At 39.3% G+C, this 16,023-nt stretch overlaps 1 protein-coding gene across 3 annotated transcripts in view; it reads left to right on the forward strand.

The window, feature by feature from the left end:
- The window catches only part of LOC141743482 (anaphase-promoting complex subunit 4-like), a 33,278-nt gene extending 21,046 nt beyond the window's left edge, over positions 1-12,232 (forward strand). For 2 of the 3 annotated variants that reach the window (XM_074587732.1, XM_074587730.1), the window contains 15 exons: positions 227-327; positions 407-458; positions 761-816; positions 2,028-2,074; positions 2,995-3,051; positions 3,214-3,270; positions 3,769-3,862; positions 5,529-5,626; positions 6,138-6,199; positions 6,283-6,321; positions 6,409-6,510; positions 7,603-7,680; positions 8,479-8,649; positions 9,663-9,786; positions 10,170-12,232. In XM_074587732.1, the coding sequence (XP_074443833.1) occupies positions 227-327; positions 407-458; positions 761-816; positions 2,028-2,074; positions 2,995-3,051; positions 3,214-3,270; positions 3,769-3,862; positions 5,529-5,626; positions 6,138-6,199; positions 6,283-6,321; positions 6,409-6,510; positions 7,603-7,680; positions 8,479-8,649; positions 9,663-9,786; positions 10,170-10,385 (1,354 nt within the window). In that variant the 3' untranslated portion in view covers positions 10,386-12,232. Of the gene's footprint in view, positions 1-226; positions 328-406; positions 459-760; positions 817-2,027; positions 2,078-2,994; positions 3,052-3,213; positions 3,271-3,768; positions 3,863-5,528; positions 5,627-6,137; positions 6,200-6,282; positions 6,322-6,408; positions 6,511-7,602; positions 7,681-8,478; positions 8,650-9,662; positions 9,787-10,169 lie in introns of all 3 variants that reach the window. The other variant, XM_074587729.1, reaches the window with a different exon arrangement.
- The last annotated feature ends 3,791 nt before the right edge of the window (positions 12,233-16,023 follow it).

Here is a 16,023-nt window from a genome sequence, read left to right on the forward strand (position 1 = left end):
TATTTATAGGATATATGCAAAATATTCACACCAACTGTGGCTGGTGGTTAAAATCATTAGGACGATATTTGCTTTTCTGTGAAGTGATACTTTAACCCTTACATGCCAGACCACCTTATAAAGCTCTCCACTTTAGACATTAAAAGATAAAAAAGTAGCATGCGGTGAAGCAGTGAATTTCCAAAGGGTGACGAGAAGATTGTACTTCTGTCCTCTGCCTTCCTAGCGGCTCTGAGGCGCTGTTATACCACTTGAGTGAATTGAAAGGAATGGCTCTGTGGAAACAAAAATACGAGTCTCTGGGATTAGATGCATCTGGAATTGAAGGTACAGTAGTGTGTGTGGTATTTACCTACTCTGATTTCTCTTTTGAAAGCCTTATAATAATGGTTAGCTCTTTTTGCAGAGGCTATTACTGCTGTTGGTTCTTTCATCCTGAAAGCAAATGAGCTGCTTCAGTAAGTATAAAGTCTGAAGAGTTTAAAAAACGTGCCTGTTGGGTCTGGTATCTAAGGGGAAACATGTGGCTGGGAGCCGAGGAGGTTGGGAGAGCAAGGCCTCTCTGTTGGTGGTAAGCTTTTGTCTTGTCTTACTGCATCTCGTAGACTCATACCCCAAGAATAGTCTTATTTAGAAGGTTGCACTGGGCATTTTTAAAAAAATGGTGCTTGCAGGCCTTCTGGTAGTAAAGATGAGACTTGAGCTTGGAGCAGTTTGTGACGCTTAGATCTGGTAATCTTTTCTCTTGTTTCTTGCTCAGAGTTATCGACAGTAGCATGAAAAACTTCAAAGCATTTTTTCGATGGCTGTATGTTGGTAAGCTTGATGACATAGTAAGCATCCAGTATCTGTTTTGTATTGTAAGCATTGAAATGTCGGCAAGTAGTTAAGCCAATCTTAGTTACAACCATCTATTTGTTTCTGTCATAGACAATTTCTGGACATCTAGAAGGTTAGAGTTGATGAGGCAAGAATAGTTATAATAGTAAACACATAGATCATAAATTAAATAGTTCTCAATGATACTTACTGTGTGTACAGTGGGTATTGTGTATACTTATCCTGTAATGTTTGCTTCAAACTGTTGTCTGCTTCATGAGCAATTTGCTGGTCTTGACTTGGAGAAATTAAAGGACTTTATTTAGTTTACAACAAATTTGAAGTATAGTCTTAACTCTCCTTTACTCTGTCACTTGCGGTTTTCTCCTGTGGACACCTAGTTAGCTGTAAGGTTATACACCAAGGTAAAGTCTCTGAATGTCCAGATGCACTTACTAGCTACCTCCAATTTTAGCTGGGTAGCTGCAGGTAAAATGTTAGAAGGGAGTGCAGAATGCTATATTTTAGCCTGCTTGCTTTTATAAAGTGGTTATGAGTAGGTTTATAATTTTTAATTGATCTTTTTAGAACTACTTTACAAAAAAACTGATCAGTCTTACCAGATTCTGTAAAAGCACCAGAAACGTAGTGTTAGCACTTAGTAGCAGGAATATAATAATTTTAAAAATTGCAGAAAGCAGAACTGTCAGAGTTCTCTGTCATAACGTTAGAACTTTCATTATTTAAATGTTCACTGTGTTTGCTTCTGTTGAAACTAAACAGAGAGCTGTTTATCCAAGCCTCACTGATTTAAAATTACTTCTATGCAATTCTCTTAAATCACATTATTCTAGGCATGACAGGAGTCATGTATTTTATATATATACATTTTACTACTCTTAGTATATACATGAATAAATTCTTAGGAACCCTTTTTATAATCTTATCTCAGTCTTGTACAGGGTACGGTGCAGTTGGAAAAGATTAAGCGTAAAAATTTGCCAAGATTTGTACTGTTAGCTAGTGGTGGGACAAGTGAGACTTAATTTCAGTCTCAATTCGTAATCCTTCGTTCGAGACTCTTTTGCTTCTGACAAATTATTCTTTCCTATTTTATCAGCAGTGTCTTATTACATAGCCATGGAAAATTAAGAATAATAGGAAAACATATTAATATTAAAGCAGTAAGAATATCATTTTTCCCTCAGCCATGTTGAGGATGTCAGAAGATCATGTGCTTCCAGAACTGAACAAGGTAGTAGTAACATTTTCTAATAAATGGTGGTATTCTCTGTATTCTGCTTGACTTGAGCGCAAGGTTATAGGTTTATTTTTGTTCCAAAACTTACAGGAAAGTGTCTGTGTCATTTCTTTGAGAAAGGTGATGCCTGCAGATTCACACTAATGTGCTGTCCTACATGAATTACCTTTTTCTGTTTTCTTTGTTAATACTAGTCTTTTTAGTACGCTATATGTGAATGTGAGACCTCTGTGTATAGCAGCTCTTTATATGCCCTAAATGACTAAGTTAACCAGAAAGAGATTTTAACATCTTTACTGATGTCCTGGTAGAGGAGATGGAATACACCTGCATCAGATTTGCAGACACCATCATGCTGGGTGAACCAGTTAATACGCTTAAGGGCAGAGGTGCCTTCCAGAAGGAAACAGGCTGGAGAAATGGACAGATAAAGACCTCCTGAAGTTCAGCCAGGACGCATGTGAGGTTCTGTCCTAGGGAAGAGTAAAACCCCTGCAAATGCACAGCAGGGCCCAACTGGCTGGGGAGCAGCTCTGCTGAGACTGACCTGGGGGTGTTGGTGGACGCAAGCTGGGCATGAGCCAGCAGACCACCCTGGCAGCAAAGGCAGACAAGAGCAACCACGGCTGTGCCAACAGGAGCATGGCCAGGAGGTCAAGGGAAGTAGTTACCCTCATTTAGCACTCTTTGGATTGCATCTAGAATACTTGCACCAGTTCAGGGCCCTCCTGTACAAGACAGACATGAATAAACTGGAGTGAGTTCAGTAGAGGGCTCCCAAGCAGGTTGGAGGCTGGAGCACTTGCCCTGTGAGGGCAGGTGAGGGAGCTGTGCTTGTTCAGCCTACAGAACGTGTTCATTGAGCTGCATTTCTTATCCTTTGCTTTTCTCACCATTGTTTGTTTTAATTTTAGATGACTCAAAAAGATATCACGTTTGTTGCTGATTTTCTTACTGAACACTTCAATGAGGTAAGGTGTATTGGTTTGCCAAGTACAGCATCTCACTGTATTTTTGCTGCCATGAAATGAATCTGAAAAATCTTGTAATAAAATAATTCAGTCATCTTTTTGTACACTACTTCTCATTAACTTTGGTCTTAAATAACGGTTTTGTTTGCTTTATTTTTTCAGGCACCAGAACTTTACAATCGTAAAGGAAAATACTTCAATGTGGAGAGAGTTGGCCAGGTAAAGAGCGAGGGAATGAATGGAAAAAGAATAAATGAGAAAATCCTTAGATGGAGAAGCTTTTAAAGCTGTGCCCACTTTTCTTCTCTGTCCCTTTTACTCTCTGTTGCACATTCCAGTAATGGTGAAGGACAGTATTTTAGTTATTTTCCACTATTACTAGGAAAAGGTGTGTTTTAAAAATGTTTCTTATAGTTTTACCTCACACATGCTATATTTTTAGGAAAAGGGTCAAACTTCTTTGCAGCCAGCAACAGTAACGTACAACTGAAACATGTTTGTTGTCTTTATGACATTGCTTACTGGATTTCAAAACGTTTGTGCTCAAACTTGATTTAAAAATCAGTTTCTTAAGGGAATATCACTATATGGTCTTAGACAGTAGTTGATTTTTCATAGTGTTTCAAGAAGGGCTAGAATATCTAGTTTTAAGAGCAGGGCAAGTTAATGTCCCTTATTCTTAAAATGTAGTCTTATGAATGTCTGTTCCTTTTCTAGTACTTGAAAGATGAAGATGATGACCTTGTATCACCACCCAATACAGAGGGAAACCAGTGGTTTAACTTTCTTAAAAATAGTACTCATCTTAAAGGTAACGTGTGCTTTAGTAAAAAGTAAAACTGAATCAAAGATATATGTAGAATGTAATAAATGTGGAAGATTAATCTGTTTCTTCAGGCTTATGAGTTATTTCTGTAGCGTCAGTCATGGGTCTTCATCTGGGCAGAATAAAATAAATGGGCCTTGTTATTTTGCACAGTTTTATGTAGCTACTTACCCAGTCAATTACCATTTCCTGGGTATTAGGAGTTTCCTACCTTTTATGTATCAGTCCTAGAAATGTTGGCTTGGAAGGAATCCCAGGAGATGTCTATTTTAAGAGGTCTTAATTCCAGTTCAGTGAAGTAATAATTGCATCTAGGTCATACCTGAGGGAAGTGTCCTAACTTATTCTCTTTGACTGGAGTCAGGCTATTTTGTTAATTAGTGGTGAAAAAGAAGTAAGAGACTATAACAAGCTGATGGTGAAAATGATTCTTGTTTAACTTTAACTAAAAATCCTACAGCATAAGCTGTCGTGTAATAGAATTTGCTATAGCTGCCTTTTTCTGCCTATTTAATTCAATAAAAAGGGGGGAACTGGTAACATTTTTGTTTGGCAAAGTGGTATTTAGAGAAATGTATTTTTGAACATACATTGAAAATACGTTTGATACTTTAAGTGTGTAGACTGCTTGAGTGGTCATTTCTGTTACCACCCAAGATTTGCGATTGTTTGTGGAGATGGTTTGTAAATGATTCTGTTGGCATTAATTTGGCAAGCTTGCTTCCAGAACTCTCAGGTTTATAGGACAAATAACGCTTCTGTCATTGATACTTTCTACCCTTTGGTATTTTGTTGGTTGGTGTAATTTTTATCACTTTTCCAGCTAAATATGGGAAAAGAAACAGGTTATGTACTTAAAGAAGTAGTGAGATTTACCTCAAAAGCTAAATGTCTTCTTACAAAGTAGTTAATTTCATAAGAATGAATCAGTCCTATTGAAGCCAAATCATAGTTACTGTAAGTATGGAAATTGTTTTGCTTAAACAAGGTATTTTATGACAACTGTGTTTCTAGCTCTTGGGTAAATGCAATTCCATCTTTTTGCGATTTTGAATGGGCTGTGAAGAATAGCTGAAGGGGCAGGCAGGCCTCTCTTTCTCATTTGTTTGTCTTGTTTCATATTATAATCCAGTTAGTTACTTGAGTTAGAATTTATAATCAGGGAATAACTTGGGCGGTCACCTAATCCAACCAAAGCAGGGCAAATCTTGAAGCTAGGCTGGGTTGCTCAAGGCTTTGTGCAGTTGAGTCCTCTATGCCTGCAAGGATAGAGACCCTGCAGCCTCTCTGGGCACCCTGTTCCAGTGACTAACCAGTCCTTGTGAAAACTTTTTTTCCTTATATCTGATTGGAATTTCCCTTGCTGATGGAGCTTACGACTGTTACATCTTCTCCTATCCCTGTGTGCAGCTTTGAAATGATGTCCTCTGTAATCCTCCTTTAGGCAGCTGAAGAGACCTATGGGTTCTTCCTTGTCAGCCCTCGCTTCTCTAGGCTTGAACAAACCCAGCCCCCTCAACTTCTTGTAAAAGCGTGTGCTCTAGCCCCACGATCATCTTACTGACTCTTTCCAATTTGTCACTTTAATAACAGTGTAGTATGTTTTTATAGAGATACAAGCATTTTTTAAATTAACTTTATCTGTTTCCAGAAAGTCCACTTTTGTTTCCCTACTATCCTGAGAAATCACTGCATTTTGTCAAAAGGCAAATGGAAAGGGTCATTGATCAGTGTTTACAAAAGCCAGCGGTAAGTTCTGTTTATATAAATGATAACTTTCTTTTCGGGTAGCAGTCAACTGAAGATAGTAGTCATGCTTAGTAAGGCGTGAAGTTTTAATCCTTGCCGTTGAGTGAGTACAGCTTAGGTGGTAGCGTGTAGCCCAGCTTTACCACTGCCAGGATGTCTCAAGCCTTTGGCTAGTGAGAGTGTAATGGGGAATTTTTTGTTTCACGTCTTCTGTTCCCACATTATTGGTATCTGTTTTTAACGTTAATTAGCTGGGTGTATGCCCTATGTACTAGGTAACTGTGTTAGTTGGCAATACATTAGTCTACATTTATGAAGAAACATGAAACAAGTGTATCAAGTGACAGTAGTGTTTGCAATAGGGATGTTTATTCCAGCATAAATATTAGTGGATTTTTTTTTTCAGATGTAGTCAGGTGTTTTTGTTTAGTTGGGTTTTTTTGATCTTAAAAAGGTGTATAGTTATGAATAACTACCTGCATTTTTGGCCTATTTTCATTATATTTGTTAGGATGTGATTGGAAAGTCTGTGCATCAAGCAGTCTGCATGCCTCTTTACAAAACTTCTGAAAGGTATTTCTTTACATTATTTCTGAAGCTCAGTTGCACAGAATTACAGTAGCATTTTATAAACTGGATTGTTTTTTTCTTTTCAGTGAAGATTCCACACCTCAATTATTTAAACTACCATTTCTGTAAGTATGCTGCTATTCCTTTTTCTATGTCACTTACCAATTATCAAAACATGACCTAAATTTTCATTTCCTCCCCCTACATTACAGGTGGAATGACAAAACATCCAATATACATTATGTTCTCTTCACCATATTAGAAAATTCTATTTCTAAGATACACATTTTGAGAAGACATACTGATACTTCCAGGTAAGACAAAAAGGGGGGGAAAAGTGGTTTGTGAGCTTGAGCATGAGCACATGTGTACAGAGACAATTACAATTTGAATCTTTTTGTAAAAAGAAATAAAGAGCAGCATGAATACAGTCTGTCTTGGATACTAGAGAAATTGAGGAGGACATTAGGAAACTGCAGCAGGAGGTTCTGTTGTATTAGACTCAGAAGATGTAATCACAAGACACAAGACCGTTTTAAGCTTAGGAAAAAATCAGGCTCCCTTAGTTTTGCTCCTCACAGGATTACTTGCTTGTGCAGACTTGTGAAAAATTACAGGGAATCATGCTTTCAGTGTTGCTTTGTCTTACTGTAAATACTATTCTTTGAGTAACCCCTTGCAGCCTGTAATTTAATACTCTAAGGGAAAATGGGAGGTGGGCTTATAGGTGCAACAAATAGAATACATCTTTGGCGTGTAGTTTTGTGTACCTTCAGGAGTTTCTGTGTCCAAGATACAGTTTGTCACTACCTAGTTGTGCTGATAAAACTGCTTAAGATGCATTCTGTCAGTGGGATCACTGAAATGACCTGGGTTTAGAAAACAAAAACTACTCCTCTCTGTAAAATACTGATATTTATAATCTGTGTTATTTAATTTGAGGAGATAACTGTGATAAGGTTGAGAATTCTTAAAGAAGTTTTGCTGCTGAAGAAAACATGGTGAAGCTATCTTTTGTGTTTACAGTTGAGAGCTGATGATGACAAAATTATCCTATTTCCTTCCTCATTGATACCTAAAATAGTCTAAACTCGTTTTCTGTAGTAACGAGTAACTTAATGGACTTGAGACTAGGACAGTTGAGCCAAGAGTTTAGCAAAGAAGAACTGTATCCCTCAAGCCAGACACCATTTCCCATTTGACTCCATTAGTCACGTTTTGCTGAGGGGTAGAAGAAATCAGAAGGTTCCCATCCACCAGGTACATTATCTTGGGATGCAGCCATGTATTGTGCTAAGCTTAGACAGGCTTACACCATCTCTTACCACAGCTGCCATTAGAGATTTTGGATTCACTATGAATGGAAAAGAAATTAATCACCAAGATAATGAACACTGTTCTTCTAGGTCTGTCAGTAATGGAATTCTTGCAGTAGAGTTTGGAAACTTCTTGAACAACAGTATAAGTGACAGCTCAGACTCCAGGTCAGTATATTTGATTTTTCTTCCAGAATTGTAGATTGCTAAATAGAAGACCATGTTTTCGAGTGTTTATTTTACTTTAAGTTAACTTCTGGGGCATTATAGTTTGGCTTTTATCCTACAAGTTACTACTTCAGATGCTGTACCGGCTTGTAGTCCCTGAGGGAGTCAGGCTGTAAGAAATGGCACAGGTGCATGAAGCTGTAGGATTGTGGGAGTCTTATTTTGCACTTCATCTCAAGGTCAAGTAAAATTTAGTTTTCTAGTTAAAAAGTAGACCTTTGGCACGTGTGCAAGAAACAAAGCTAGCTGGAAACAGCTTTTGCTTATGTCTGGTGTTCTTTAAGTAAGATGGAGTGAGACTCGATATGCCTGAATGAAGGCGTCTTAGAAGGCATGGCAAACTAATTTTGCCCTTTCCATGTAGAAAGGCCAGATGTGATTGCCCTCCGTACCTTCAGTTGCGTTCTAAATTTTCTTTGGTGTTTGTGTTTATTGTTTCTTTCATTTCACCTGAAATAGTTAAAAATAAGATTGCTAGTAAGTTGGTTTTTTTGGGTGTGGTTTGGTTGTTTGTTTTCTTTTTTCTTCAGAATCATTTTTCCTGCATAATAAGGGAGTCTGCCGTGGTTATGGCTGTCTTTCAGTGTCTTAGCTGCATGACTGACCTTTTTTATTGTTTACAGTAAAGCTCACTGTTAACTACTGAACACTTTTTAACATGAATGCTGTGCAACCTAAAAATATTTTAGTTCTGTACTCACTTTTATTCCATGATGCTTTTTAAATTTTTTCCTGTAGATGCTACAGTTGTTTAGATGCACACTTCTATGATGATGAAACTGTAACTGTAGTTTTGAAGGAGAGCGTGGAGCAAGAGGGCAAGGAGAGAGTCTTGGCTCAGCTGCCTTTATCTTCACTATACACAGATGAGGATCAAGATAGGGAATTCATCTGGGATTCTACTAAAAGGTACTCAAAAACTTTGAGCAAGTCTGAAAATGCAGAACTGAAACGCAGGTTAAGCAAATATTTTAATTGTGTACATTTACTCATGATTTTTGTGTGTGTGTAAATATTTTAAAGACAAAAGCTCTTTTTGTGCCAAGGAGAGTGGGGTGATGGAAGCTTGTTTTGTGTTTTTTTTGGGGGGTTGGGTTGGGGTTGGTTTTGCTTTTTAGGGACTGAATACTACCTGTGCATGTGGCTCTCATGAAATGGGAGGACCAATTCAAGACATCCTGTCGAATCAGAAATCTTTTCTTTAGAGGATGCTGACTTTGCTGGTCAGAATACTTGAATTTGGGATGTTTTCGGCGTATTTGCTCATACACCTCTGTAATAAGGATATACAGATATTGCTTCATCTTTCCTCTTTTTTTTTTCCCCCCTATGCCTTTCTGGTGGATTGCTTAAGGTATATTTTTACCTCAAAATAAAGAGCCATACTGAACTGTAAATATTTTTTTCATGCCACAAAGAAATTTGGTATTGAAGAATGAACAGAAAATATTAAAAACAAGATCGAAGTAATCCTGGCCACTGTAATAGACAGGATACAATCCCCTATGAGTGGGGGTGAATTGGAGTAATACACCTTTGAAAGGTCACGGTGACCAAACTTCTGTGTAAGTGAGGCATCGTCTCCAGGACTTTGTTCAGAAACTCCTCTTCTTGCAGAGGAGAGGTTTGAAGAGCCATCCTCATCCTCCTGCTGTAACTGTTTGCTGTGGGAAGATCAGGCTTTACACCTCCCTTCTCACTTGCTGTAATCTTTTTACCTCAGTTGACACGTGCTGTATCTGTTGGATCCCCTGCTCTAGAATATTTGTTAGCAGAGTTATGATGGTTTCATATGCTTGTCTGCTTGTTGCATATGATATAACAAAACTTAGACATAAAAAACTGGACTGACGGAGGTTTTTCTTAGTATTGTAATTGTTTCTTATGTACTGTATTGTGCTTTTCTTCTTGGCTGTGTGCAGGCTGGATGAGCAAAGTGGCGAGATACCCACGCGTACTGTCTTCTTGGAGAGTCAGTGGAGAGTGCTGGAGAATATGAAAGCTCAGTATGTTGCTGTAAATGGCATTAGAAAAGTTTCCTGCGTGGTAAGTAAAGTATCTCTCAACAAGCCTGTAAACTATTAAAGAAAACATGCTATGACTGGAGAGAGTGATAACCTGTTTCTGCTAATTTAGTGAGATTTATCAGAACTTCTTTTAAAACAAATATATTATTTTGTCATAATCTGTTATCAGTGTGTCAGGATACAGTCATACGTCTCTCATAACACCACATGGCAAAACTAACAGAAGTTATTAGACCTATTTGCTTTACTTTTCAGCCTGCAGAGTGGTAAAAAAAGGTTGCTAATTTCCTTGATACCTCCATTTCAAAGATAAAGGATGTTTTCAAAATAGTTGTCTGACATGAAAAATGGTATCGGTGCTTTTATTTACTTACTAACAGAAATTTCTTAATGTCTCTATAGCTAAGTTCAAATCTCCGTCATGTGAGGGTGTTTGAGATGGATGTAGAGGATGATGGCGAAGTTGAGGAAGAAGAGGAAGAAGAAACAACTCAGATTGCTGCTGGGGAACCTGATGAGCCGAATCAGTCTGCAGATAACCAGGACAATGTGTGTGATGCGTCTGCTGAAGAACTACCTGATGAAACCGAAGAACACGAATCGAGTCTGGACCCTTGACGTAGGCTTTTGTACTGGTAAAGGGACAAGACTGTAATCTAACTTCAGGCTGCTGAGATGACGTGTCCTGAACCTACTCGAGGAGCTGTAGTAGGATGTTGTGTGTCAGAATTACATACTGCTTCTCAGCTAAGACTGTCTGTGTTCTGGAGTACGTTTATTTGACCCTTTTTTGTCTGGCACATGGTTTGGTATGAACTAAATTTCCTTGAGAGCTTTTCCATTTGCAATTTTTTATAGGTGCAGAGAAAAAGAAATACCAACTGACTTTTTTTGTAGTTAACCTGTTCAGTCCTGAATACTGTTATTAAGATAAAATGAACTTGAATGTGAAAACAACAAAACTCAGGACCAAATTCTTCTTTTTCCTCAGACTTCGTGTTCTAGTAACGGGTGCAGAAGCTTCCTGTAGAGCCAAAATTTAAGAGTGTGTATGGCCAACAACAAGCTTGCAGATCAGCATAAGACTAGTTAGACAACAAAATTTACCAATTGTTATTTAAATACGTACTTTTAAAAACTCTTCTGATAACATCTGTCCTCAGTAACACTGTATTTCAATCTGTGCTGTTCTTTAGTCCTCAGTGCAACATTTGTGTGTGTGTGTGTATGCTTTGCCAAGTGTTTGTATGTCTCAGCCTGCCTAGTTTCTGTGAGATTGTTCCTGAAAGTCTGTATTCTCCATCTGGTATTTTTGTAATGAAAAGTGACAATAGAGAGTACATTTTATTTTTTTTATTCTGATGTGGCATTGTATGTTGTGCATACGCTTCAGCATCGCCATGTTCCTTGCTGATTTATGTTTTGCTGTAGGAATAGCGTAGTGCTAAGCAGTAGAAGCTAGAAACAATGTTTAGAAATCTAAAATGCTTTCTTCTTCCCTACTAGCTGTCAGAGTCTTAACTGACAGCTTATAAGTCAGCTTTTTGAATGAACAATGCTGCTAAATGCATGATCTTCCGTCAGAACTGTGAGTGTACCTTTTATTTGTGAAGAGGACCAGGTATTATGCATGTGCTCCATTCTGTACTTCAAAGATAAATCTGCTGAAATTGCTATTTGGCGTTGCACAAATCAAATACTAGACTTATCCTCTTGTTTTGAAATACACCATTTTAAAGTAAGTTTTCTTAAGTGGACTTCTGCAGTTTTTGGACTGTGTGTGGGAGACCACTGTAAACAAAGCTGTTCAGTTTTGAGAGAGACTTACGTTTTGCCTGCCTTACCAACCTCCTTGAAAGCTGCGTCCTGTTCAGTTTTCTCATCTAATGTGCTAATGGTTGAAGGCACAATGAAGCAGTAGGACAGGAGCGGAAATGCCCATTCAAAAGTGCTGTGGATTTTCTGTGTAGAGCAGTTACTCTTGATGAGTACTATATCAGAATCGACTCAGCTTAAGCCTGGCCTTGTGTTCTTCCAGGAAACTTTGGCTTCTGTTCTAACTTTTAAGAATTGTCAGAGTAGAATCCTTGGAAGCAATTGCTTTGCAGTGCTTTCTGTGAAGTAGTTTTACTCTATGGGCATATGGAAATCTGATTTGTCCTGCTGATAATTGTTTCTAAATTTGTGTTAACAGCAGGTGTGTCTTGTGCCACAGGGGCATGCCCTTCAGAAATCTCCCTGAGATTATTCTGTGCATCTTTCTAATCCAGTCTTGGATGGATTTGAGTCAATGGGAGTTTTGTTTCTGGCTTGGATAAGCACATGTGTATTCTGCATTTCACAGTGACACGATATGAATGCACCAGTTTAGATCAGTGCTTCTGAATGCATTGCTGATTCCTTCTGTCAAATTTATTTTTATTTTGCTACCAGATTTCTGTAATAATAAAGGTGTCAGTAATGTGCTTATGCATCTGTTTTCAAAAGGGCGATAGGAAATATACTTGATTTAGAAGTTTTTCAGGATTTTGGTGGTGTCTGGACGTGGTGATTTCACTTGCCACTTCGATCTCTTCTTCATTGTCCTTTTTTATGCTAACTGAAGGCTCATTCAGTCTTTTTCTGCTGTGAATTCTTATTCTTCCTTGATAGTTTTGTAGTCAAAAGATTTTTTTATTATATTCTCAGCAAGTGTGCACACAATCCACTTTTTGTAATACTAGCCCTTATGTCTCCATCAATCAGTCATTTACTGCTGCCTCTTCTTTAATGTCTACCTGTGTTGTATGTGGCATTTGTAGTTTTTTAAAGATCTTGGGCAGCTTTTATTTTCTGCTTTTCACCTTTTCCAGACCTTTTGTGCATGCCTTTCTGCCTGATCTCCATGACTTGAAAACTTGCCCCATTGCTGAGTTTCTGCTTCAGTCTCTCACCAGTTGGTGCTATTTTGTTTCACAACCTGGGAGTGCCGTGGTACTATTGACTTCCACTTGTATGGATTTCATTGCGCACTCGCACCTGCCTTCATAAACCACCACTTCAGCTGCTCAAAAAGACAGGAGATGGATGGAGGGCAATAGTGAACAAAAGCTTGTTTTAATTAACTGTCTCTTTTTGCAGAGGGGAGAAGGGATGTGTGTTTCTGTAACAATACCAGTTGGTCCTAATCCTGCTTGGCTTTGAAAAACCTCCTTAAAACAGCTTTAAGTCTATATGTAAACCTTGACAGAATGGGAAAGCCATCTACGTAAGTGCTTAAGTTCTTTAGTAAATTTCTGTGGCCTGTGTTAATCTGTACTCAGAGTTTGCTCATGTGTCTTGTTACAGACTGCAGTAATGTCTGAGAAGATTTCTCTTGCTGCCTTAAACTAGCTGTTGTTCTTGGAGTTGAGATTCCGGTCTAATTTCTTGCATCACAAGCTGGTTTTAGGGGAAGAGCTGGCCTAGCTTGTGCCGTGGAGCAATGATAGCAGCCTAAGAAGGACATTTTGGAGAGGGGAAGGAAGACTTCACCATGGACTTCACCATAATAAGCAGTAAGGAGAATGCAGATGGATGAGGAGAGAGGATGAAAGGAATTGTCAGAAAGTGCATTTCAAGGAGGGAGATGCAAAATGACATAGGGATCTCTATGAAGAATGCCACTGTGGAGGAGTTCTAAGGAAAAAAAAAACACACTACCTCTGGAAGTGGAAGAGAATAAAATGCATTTAACTATACCTTTAGGTTATGTAATAGAGCTGGTGGCAAATCAGTCTGGAGACCATTGGTGGCAGCAAATGGGTTGAAGGGTTGAAGTAAGTTATAATGGGTTATAAATGTAGTGCGGATGTTCCCGCATTCTTCCCCCAGGGGGTATTATACAGCTACTGCTCCCAGCTGGCAGTTTTGCAGCTCTGCTGGCAGCTCTGTGCAAATCATGTAATCATGCTTGCTCCTGTGAATCAGAAGACCTTGGGTGGTTTTATGCAGTTCTCACACTTAAATTAGAGGATAAAGTAAAGAATCCTATCAGGTTTAGTTCTTACAGTTCTCACCAGGAGCCCTGCCTCCTAGAGTAAACCTATTCTTGCGAAGAACGACTTAGGGCCTAGTACAGGAAATAAAAGACTCTATTTTCAAATCCATACTCTTACTGTCATACAAAAGGAATTCAGTCCCATGTCAGCAGAGCTGTTGCATGTTGGATCTAGTGTTGGAGTTCTCTAGTACGTCATTGTATCTCTTTTGCTTTGAACAAACCAGTTATTTGTTTGCTTGACCAAAAGATGTTTTATGCTACAGTTTGGAGATGAGGGTATGCGCTAGCCACCTGGTTCAAGGCCACCTTCCAAAGCAACCAGAAAATAGGATTTGAGAAAACCCCTTCTTTTTCTCACCCTGGTGATTCTTTTACAGATTTAGAGGTGCGCTCGTTTCTCCCTGTAATTTTTTTTCTTAAATTAGTTATTAAATCAAATTCTTCAGAGATTAATTTTGCTGCTTGTAATTCTCAAGGGAATTCATATATAAATTCTGCAATGAACATGAAGACTTGCCCTCAGGTGTACTGAAAATCATCTCTTAAACAGACACTACAGATAAGAACCACAGGGGCAAAGGTAAGGAATTTGACCATCTGGTCATGTGTTTATTTTAAACTGTTAAGGTAACCTACAGTTTCCTGAGGATAGCACAAAGACAGGTGCTTTCAAGTGTTGCAATCATCTGAAGAACAATAAACTTTATCTTTCTATATGTTGAATTAACCGTATTCCCTTTGTAGTGAAATCCTACTAGGCTAAAAGCAAGTGGACAATGCTTTCTGTTTTCTCTTTTAGAAATGTGTGGTATTTGTGATGCCCCCTGTCTGTCTATGCTAGGCTCAGTGCTTCAACTACTTAGCTAATGTTCAGAATATTGAAATGCAGGAGGAGGATGGAAGGCATCAGCGGGTGCTGTAGTTTCCAAACAACATATATTAAATTTGAGGTGATGTCATTTTGATCAGTTGCATGAAAAAAACAGACCACTTGCCCTAATTTCTAGTTGTTTTATTTTTTTAAAAAGTATTGTTAAAGCAGGAATATGAACCGGTGAGCAAAGCAGATGAGAGTTTTGGATAAGAGCTATGGATATCATCTATCTGGACTTCTGTAAGGCCCTTGACATGGTTCCCCACAACATCCTGCTTTCTAAGTTGGAAAGATACGGATTTGGTGGGTGGACTGTTTGGTGGATGAGGAATTGGTTGAATGGTTGCATACAGAAGGTATTGGTCAATAGCTCAATGTCCAGATGGAGATCAGTGGCAAGTGGTGTCCCTCAGAGGTCCATACCAGGACCAGTACTGTTCAATGTCTTCATCAGTGACATAGACAGTGGGATCCAGTGCATCCTTGGCAGGTTTCAGTGGTGCAGTTGACACACCTGAGGGACAGGATGCCATCCAGAGGGACCTGGACAAGCTTGGAAATTGGGCCTGTGTGAACCTCATGAAGTTCAACAAGGCCAAGTGCAAGGTCCTGCATGTGGGTTGGGGCAACCCCTGTTATCAATACAGGCTTGAGGGATAAAGGGTTTGAGAGCAGTCCTGCTGAGAAGGACTTGGGGATGATTACGGGTGGATGAGAAGTCAGACGCGAGCTGGCAATGTGCACTTGCAGCACAGAAAGCCAACCATATCCTGGGCTGCATCAAAAGAAGCATGGCCAGGAGGTCAAGGGAGGCGATTCTGTCCCTCTACTCCGCTCTGGTGAGACCGCACCTGGAGTACTGTGTCCAGCCCTGGAGCCCTCAGCACAGCAAAGACGTGGACCTGTTGGAGCGGGTCCAGAAGAGAGCGGCAAAAATGATCAGCAGGCTGGAGCACCTCCTCTGTGAGGACAGGCTGAGAGAGTTGGGGTTGTTCAGCCTGGAGAAGAGAAGGCTCTGGGGAGACCTTATTGCAGCCTTTCAGTGCTTAAAGAGGCCTTATAAGAAAGATGGGGACAGACTTTTTTGCAGGGCCTGTTGCCGCAGGGCAAGGGGGAATGGTTTTAAACTAAAAGAGGGCAGATTTAGACTAGATATTAGGAAGACATTTTTTTTGCTGAGAGAGGCGAAAAAGTGGAACAGGTTGCCCAGAGGAGGTGGTAGATGACCCGTGCCTGGAAATACTGAAGGTAAGTTTGGATGGGGCTCTGAGCACCCTGATGTAGTTGAAGACGTCCCTGCTCATTGCAGGCAGGGTTGGACTAGGTGGCCTTTAAAGGTCCCTTCCAACCCAAGCTATTCT

Source organism: Larus michahellis, chromosome 5, assembly GCF_964199755.1.
Source record: "Larus michahellis chromosome 5, bLarMic1.1, whole genome shotgun sequence".
In the NCBI taxonomy this organism is placed as follows: domain Eukaryota; kingdom Metazoa; phylum Chordata; class Aves; order Charadriiformes; family Laridae; genus Larus; species Larus michahellis.